Source organism: Bison bison, unplaced genomic scaffold (assembly GCF_000754665.1).
Source record: "Bison bison bison isolate TAMUID 2011002044 unplaced genomic scaffold, Bison_UMD1.0 scf7180017864457, whole genome shotgun sequence".
Classification (NCBI taxonomy): domain Eukaryota; kingdom Metazoa; phylum Chordata; class Mammalia; order Artiodactyla; family Bovidae; genus Bison; species Bison bison.
Genome location: NW_011495019.1, coordinates 580,731 through 588,846, shown reverse-complemented (window position 1 = coordinate 588,846; position 8,116 = coordinate 580,731). Strand labels below are relative to the sequence as shown.

General features: G+C 41.9%; 1 protein-coding gene across 15 annotated transcripts in view; it reads left to right on the top strand.

Annotated features, from left to right (window-relative positions):
- The window catches only part of RBFOX2 (RNA binding protein, fox-1 homolog (C. elegans) 2), a 221,524-nt gene extending 213,457 nt beyond the window's left edge, over positions 1 to 8,067 (top strand). For 14 of the 15 annotated variants that reach the window (XR_827025.1, XM_010859624.1, XM_010859631.1 and 11 more), the window contains 3 exons: positions 3,969 to 4,057; positions 4,509 to 4,581; positions 6,137 to 8,067. Coding sequence is in view for 13 of the 15 variants with exons in the window: in XM_010859631.1 (XP_010857933.1) it covers positions 3,969 to 4,057; positions 4,509 to 4,581; positions 6,137 to 6,191 (217 nt within the window). In the remaining 2 variants the exon portion in view is untranslated. Of the gene's footprint in view, positions 1 to 3,968; positions 4,058 to 4,508; positions 4,582 to 6,136 lie in introns of those variants that run through there. The other variant, XR_827026.1, reaches the window with a different exon arrangement.
- The last annotated feature ends 49 nt before the right edge of the window (positions 8,068 to 8,116 follow it).

The following is an 8,116-nucleotide window of genomic DNA, read 5'->3' as shown; positions in this document are numbered from 1 at the left end:
CAGGTCGTTGTGGCTGCACGCTCTAGTAATTGAGGCTGTGTACTTCACCGAGCTTGTGGTAGAGCCTAGGGCGAACCGCTGTCCCAAGAGAATGCTGGGATAGATAGAGTTAGCCAATCCGAGTCTGAACGTGGTGATTTTGCTGGTCGTTCTAGCTCCAGATGTTGGCATGCTTAGTTTTTAATGTGATTAATAAATGTGGCGCCATACCCCTTCCCCACGCCTGAACCCTGTCTCTCCTACCCCTTCCCCCACCCTTGTTCTTTTTGAAAAACCTAAGAAACAGCAATGAAGCCCTTGGTGTTTCAAACTGCACTTTGTTCTCATGTTCCATAAACAACTTCAGATTTGCTCATAGAAGTGAAAGTTGAGAAAATGGTTTCTCCGCCTGGATGCTTTATGCCTTCCAGCATCCAAACTGGAAATAAATATACCTGAATGTTCACTGGCTTATATTATGGTGAGACACATTGTTGAATAACCAATTGAAAGCACCATCAGAAATACTTTGGACTAAGAATACATCTAAGAGGAGTAAATCCGTGACATGTAATTTAGCTTGTGTAATGTGGGGGTAGTCATGGATGAAATTAACAAGTTAATTAGGATATTACTTCCTGTCCTAAAAGTAGATCCCTCCTCCTAAAAAAGCCTGTCTATAGCACCATTATCCTAAAGTAGTTAGAAGAGGAGACGTGGAAATATTATCTGCTTTTTAAAAAAAAAAAAAAAATTGATGTAGCTTCTTGAAATTCTCTTGACATTCTTCTTGAGCCTTTTGTTACCAATAAAATATTTGCATCTCTGTCCTGCTCCTGATTTTGAATGGCAAAAGGCCCTCATCAAGCTCAGGCTCCGGAGTCAGAGTTCACTTTGAGCAAAAGGAAAGGACTGGAGGTAGATTATCTGCATTCCCTTCTGGTTTGGAAGGAGCCTTCTTTCCCACAGCCTGATCCATTTAAAATTGACTTGATCAACAGTAACATTACCGCTTTGGGGGAGACTGGGTGCATGTATATATGTATGGCTGAATCCCTTCGCTGTTCACCTGAAACTGTCACAAATTGCTAATTGGCTATACCCCGATACAAAATAAAAAGTTCAAAAAAAATAAAACAATAGCATTGCCCCCAAGCCACTGAGGTTCCCCTGGTTTCTTGCAGGCTGAGGAAACCAAGAGAAAGTGTCTATCAGTAACCTCATTCAGAACCTCTTTTCTTCCAGAATTAGTGCACTGCCGCTCAAATTTAATGATTGAATACAATCCCCAGTATATCTGACATACCAGGACTTACTGAGAATCTAGTTAGTATTTTTATGGGAACGTATACCTCTGCGCCATGGCATAGAACTTAAGTTTTTAGTTGTTTTACCCAGGTAGTGTACATTGGGCTTTAATTGCTTTTATTACCTTGACTTTTTCCATTTTTAGAGATTATTTTGGATTTTGAAGATCTGCTGAAGGGACAGACTTCCTGATGTCTTGTATGCCACATCACCCTCATTTACAAAGAGGTTTTCCTGAACATGGCCCTGCTTTAGACTTCACACAAGCAAACTTTAATTTTAAATACGTGGAACCATTTATAATGATACAGGAAAAGTGAACCTTCAAGATTCATACAAAGCTTAAAATCTCAACTACAATGATTAACATCTTGTTTTGTTTAACAGTTGGTTTTACTGTTTCATTTCTTCTTTAGAAGTTTTTTTTAAAAAGTGAAGGAAGGAGATACTTTAGTTTATAAATAATGTAGATACTTAGGCGTGTATGTATGACAGGGTGTATGTTGCAGCTTGGATATACGGCTCTACCCAAATCAGTCTGCCCTGCCTGTCCTGGTAGACCTGTCTAGAACTCAGAGGAAGCTTGTGGATCACATCTAGCCCCTGAGGGTTCTCCTGCCATGGCCCCATCCCATTACCAGTGTTGGTAATATTAATGAGAATTTTCTTATTTATATGAATATCTATGGAAAGATCTATAATTGAAACAATGTTCAAATCATTCACTTAAACAAGGAAGGAATAATACAAAACCACTGAAAACTAATCAGGGATTTTTTTTTTTTTTTAATCTACATTTGCAGCTACTTCTGATGAATTTGAGGAGCATAAATTTAAAGAGCAGGAGTATACTTTACCCCGCAGTACAGTGTCTTCAGTTAGAGAAAGGATAAATTACGTAAGAAAGAAGCAAAAAGCTATAAGAAGAAATTACAGGTATTTCCAGAAGAAGATTTGGACAGAAATAAAAGTAGCAAGCTAGAAGCTACCTAGTAAGGTGGTTAAGAAGACCAGAGGTCCCATTAGAAAATGCTTGTTTTCAATCCTAAGAAATGATATAGAAAAATTCAAATTTTTTTTTGTAGACTTAGCAAAAATTGAACATTTGAAGAGATCGAAAGTAGAAAGCACAGGGCAGAAAGCTTCAGATGTCCATGAGAAACGGACATACTAATCTACGGAAATGAAACGGGCTGTGGCTCACTGCTGAGAAGCCCTCCAAGTGGACATAGTTATATTTTGCTATATCTGATGGAGCTAAGACAATAATATAAGTATACAACTGAATTAGGTTTAGGGAAAATAGATGAATTCTAAAAAGGTAAAGAAAAAGAAGGAAAATAGGGCTCGCCACTTTTTCCAGTAGCCTGTCTCATGTGCCATTTGTTGTGATTATCTTTGAAATACTTTGTGAAGAAATACACGTGCTTCCCCCTGGCAGTAAAAACCTTTTGAGTATTCGATTCATCTAAACGGAGGTAAAATAGCAGGACAGGGGAATTGGAAGCTCTTTGGGACTAAGAGGATATTTGAACCCGTGGAAGAAAAGCTCCAGAGCCTGTTGTAAGCTTGGGACATAAGGATCCCCAAAGCTTTTAGGAAAGAAAAGCAAATGTGGTTAAATGCTTGGGGGAGGTGGGAAGGGCTTCTTAATCTATTTGAACCTAGCCCAAGGAGCCCCCAGCCCTTTGTAATCTGATGTGCCTGAGTCTGAAATATAGACTGAAGTTAGCATACTTTTTCTGTAGGGGGCCAAGTGGTAAAGCCTTTCGTCTTCATTGGCCATGCGGTCTGTGTTACAGCTAGTTTCAGAAACAGGTGGCAGACCACATTGGCCCACGTATGGAGGTTTGCCAACCCCTGGTCTGCACTGGTTCTTCCTTCTGAATGTCATTTGGTTGTCCTAGCCTCTTGGCAAACACACGAGGCCACGTGGAGCAGAGCGCTTGTATGGGCCCTTTCTCTATAAACTGCTGTCTTTTAGCAGTAGATCAGGTTGAGTATACGTCAGAGAATCTGAAGATAGCACATATAAACTTACATGTTTTAATTCTAAAGGTTCCATCTCCTGTCAGATAAAGTTCTCCCAACTTGCTGTAAATATTTTCCTTGCTGAAAGTTCCAACAAAGATAGATCCAAAATCATATTATCTTCATTTAGGGGGAAGAGGGATAAATTAGGAGCTTGGGATTAAAACATACACACTATTATATATAAAAATAGATAACCAGCAAGGTCCTAGTGTATAGCACAGAGAACTCTACTTAATATCTTGTAATAACCTATAATAGGGAGGAATCCTAAAAAGAATAGATACTTAGATATATAACTGAATTATGTTATACCTGAAACTAACACCACATTGTACATCAACTATATTTTAATTTTAAAATATTTTTAATCATATTTTCACTTCTTAAATTTGAGAACAGGTACCCCAATGTAGTTTACTTATGTTACTACTACAAATTGCAAAACAAATCCCGGTCTTGGGCGGAGCTTAATTTTGCACTGAGGAGCAACATGCAGACTGATGCAGTTTGAAACACTCTCTCCCCACGTGTGTGTCTGTGTCCATGTCTGTCTCTGCGTCCCGTCTGTCTGCGTGTGGGCGGGTGTGTGTTCACCTGTCCCCCGGGGGGAGAGGTGTCTGTAAAGTGAGTTCTCTTCTCTCCTGTAGGGTGGGTACGCAGCCTACAGATATGCACAGCCCGCCACTGCGACCGCAGCCACCGCCGCTGCCGCCGCTGCAGCCGCTTACAGCGACGGGTAGGTGCTGAGGGAGGGCGAGCCCCGCTGCCTTGCGCCACCCCCTTCCCTGCCCGCACCCTTTCCAGAAGGGCACTTGGGCCACGGGGCTGCTGCTGAGCTGAGTTTTCTGCAGGCCTTCTCCCCAGACCCTGCCCCACCAGAAACCCACCAGCTCAGACCCTTCCCTCCCTCTTGTTCTTAGGCCCTTCTGGCTCTGACCCCGGTTTCCCGCTCCCTCATCACCAACGCCCTTCTTTTCCGTTTTATAGACCTACTTCAGAGATTTTCAGTTCCTGCCTTTAGGAGCAGACAGAGATTTTTTTTCCATTCTGCTAGTTTCCTAATAGCATTCCAAGACCAGGTTACTCACAAATCCTTAGACAGTCAAACACACTTTTAAGTTTTTGTGTTTTTTGTTTGATTACTGTCTTTTCTTTCTCTTTATCCCTGATTGGATTTCTTTTTCCAGTTATGGCAGGGTGTACACAGCCGACCCCTACCATGCCCTTGCCCCTGCCGCTAGTTACGGAGTTGGCGCTGTGGTAAGTAGATGTGCCATTTTTTATTCTTTAAACATTTTACTTCTGACTTTTACCTACAGATTATAGAAGATCTAGGGAGGTAATAAAGTCAGCCCTGTTTCCATTGCCAAAGTATGAAATCCAGTAGGACTACCTGTAAATTTCACGTGGCTCCTTTGTGTGCTCATGTGAGCTCCCTGCCTGGGTAAAGACAGCAGAAACGAGACTGCTGTTTTATGTTGCCTCATGTTAGATGCATGCCTGAGCAGGGTTTTACTAATAGGTGTTAGCTAAGACTTGGGGACATAGGACTCTAGTTTTCAGAAAACTTTACCTGTTTCAAATGCAGATGCCAAAAGATGTCCCTATTCTTAAGCCTTCCAGTAGATAGTAATAGAAATCACCAAGCAGTTGCCTTCCAAAGATACTTTATTAGTAACATTTGTGGCAAAATACAATATTTTCTTAGAAGTATACAAAGCATCCATAGAGCTCATCTAGAATAATCCCCCAGGACACCTCCAGGTCCAGTGACCAGGACTTACTGGGTTCAGCAGTGGCCGGTCCACAGAGATGCCACCTCGTACCAGAGCTTCTCTTGCCATCTTCAGTGCCACCAGGCAAGGGCCTGGGAACACAGGGGACCATGTCTGAGAGGGACACAGATGATGGGTCCCAGTTAAGACTTAAAGGATGTTCGAGAGCCTGCCATTTTCCACACTGAATCTACTGATGAGGATCTGTAGGAGGAAGTAATAGGGACTGGGTAGGGGAGGGGGAGGTGTCAGAATTGAGGTAGGAACATAAAATATAAAGAAAGGGATGGGAATCCCTCAGGTTTTATTTAGTGTCCAAATATTATAAATCCTATACCAAAAGAATGATCCAAGGAGTGATACGGTCCTAAGGAACTTTTGATTGAAAAAGATAAATCATTTGATAATGATTAAAAGAATAAAGTCCAGCTAAAACCCCAGCTATATATACATATACATATACATATATATAGATAGATAGATAGATAAAAATCGGTACGTCAAGAAACAACCTGGTTGTTTTTATAAATGACTGAGGCAGTAGGCTTTATCCACCTCAGGTTTAAATCCAGCACCATCTCAAGCATGGGATGTGACAGTGATAGTGATCAGAAGTACCGTGCTCCCCATTGTCAGGTAATGGGAGGAAGGTAAAGTCAGCAATCTGCTTTAGGCCACAATTATGGTGAAATAATCCAGGTAAATAGACATGTGCTTTTCAAAATCCACCTGTTTACAGACCTGGTTTTAAACTGCACAGAGTTTCTCTTCTGTGCTAATTCGTGTAAATAATGAAATGAATTGTTATGATCCCCTCCCCTTGAGAATATCAGGTCGGCAATAAATATTTGGGTCCCGATTGGAGCATTTTAGAGACAGAAGTTGGTTTCCTAACCTCATGCACTAGACACTATCTAACCAGTTGCTTTGAAGCTTCTAAGGAAGCTGTTTTTCCAAATCCCTTCTCAGGACATATGTTTTCTTTCATAATGCTTCTCTCATCAACCTTTGAATAATTTTTGTGTCTTTAATTACTGCAGGCGAGTTTATACCGAGGTGGCTACAGCCGATTTGCCCCCTACTGAAGTGACGTGAGACCCCTGCAAGTGGGACAGCCCCCCAGTTCATGAGGCCTGGCTATTGCAATATTTACTAGTAGAGGAACTCTATAGCAAGATGAAGAGGAAAAACAAACAAACAAACAAAAAAAAAAACACAAAAAAAGAGAGAATACTTTTTTATACCTCACTATGTTCTTTGAATATGTATTTTTCCTTTAAATTTCTGCCTTTAATTCTTTTGTTCCAAAGATTGTGCATTTTTTTCTTTTTTTTTTTTTCTTTTTTTTTTTAACTGTGGTAAAAAAAAAAAATGCATTTCCATGTCTGTATGTCCGTGCTTAGCTTATTCTATCAGTCACGGAAGAGGCAGTTAATGAGGAAGGAGAGACATTAGGAGCTGATAAATGCATCTGATCAGAAATCAGCAGACAGGATTACCAAAGTGAATCTGGTGCTGACTGGCTGGGGGACAAGCAGAAGTAGAAGAGACCTCTCTGCAACAGGATATCCTTCTAGTCTTCTGAGTTTCTGGTCTTTGGCAGGTCATTCTGATTGGCTGTGGCTGGAATCCACATGCTAATAGATGATAGGAATGTGTGCTTGCAAAGCAGGAGAATCACAAAGACACTTTCCTCTCCTCTTCCCTCCTGTCTTCTCCATTCTTTTTATAATCATCTTAACATGCACAGCCTGAGATAGTTGGCATGGTTTTTGGAATTATAGTATTAATATTTCCAAACATGCGCTCAGACTGTGGATAATAAACACCTCATTAGGCATCCGGTCTCCAAATGAACTCTGGAGTCTGAGAAAGATCATTCTTTTCTTTGCTGTAAACCCTAGCGTTCCTGCTGGGCTTCTTCCCTTTCTTTGAACCACCGCTTAGCTCATCTCTCCGTTTACTAACACCCTGCTCCCATGTCCTCAAGATTCAAGAATTTAGGACCCAGGGATAGAAGAATAAATAGCCAGTGGCCAAATTTCCCCAGAGGTCTGGGCATGGCTTGCAGGCTAGAAGTCCAAATTGTCGAGTGCCACTGAAGAGGATGAGGGCAAGAAAAAGGATGTTAGATGATGTCTGACAAGGTGCCCTGATATTCCCAGTCTTTCTCTTGCATCAGAAAGTCAGCACAGAGTGTAAAACATGTAATATAGGCTCTGTTGGCAAAAGATAAAGCACCGAGCCCTAGATCAACTGTCCCTGGAGGTTTGGTGAGCAGGGCATATAAGGGCAGGCAAAGGCACTTTGTACGAGCTCCAAAGCCATAGGACTTTTCATCTTCCAGAGCCTGTACGAGTCACTTCTCTGTCCACAGTCTGGAGCCGTTACGGCCATTTCACCCAGCTTCTCGTTATCCTCCAAAGACAGCCAGCTGAGCAGCTGGACCACTTGGTATTCGTGAACACTACAGGACATGAAACCGAAGCCCCTGAGGCTGCTCCCCTCCCTCCTGTACAGGAAGGAGGGTCTGAAATGGCCAGGACCTCACATGTTGCCAGAAAGAGCCACTCATGTGGCCACACAGTGAGTCCCTGCTACACTACCCGGCTTCAATTTTCTGTCTGTTATCAGGGCAGGGGGGCTGTGCTTCTCTTCTAGCTATTAGCTGTTAAAGGCAAGGGTCCTGCAGTATTTCCAAAATGAAGGCATTAGCAAATGGAAAAGCACGGTCCATTTGGCTCCCTGGTCTATTCACATTGGTACTAGGGTGACCTTTCACCCGTGGGATAGCTGCTAAAGGGAGCAATTCAGAGACATGGAGCTTCTGGTTTGTTATGGGTTTGTTTTGGTTTGTTGTTTTTTTGTTGTTGTTGTTTTAATTTTTTTTTTTTTTACTCCTGCCTCCACACATGTTCTTTCCTGATCCTGATTCTTGTCCCTGAATTAAAATAACTGACGTATGACAGCATCAAGCATTCTTTGTAAGCAGAGGGATCTGTCTTTGGGTGGGGTGGGGG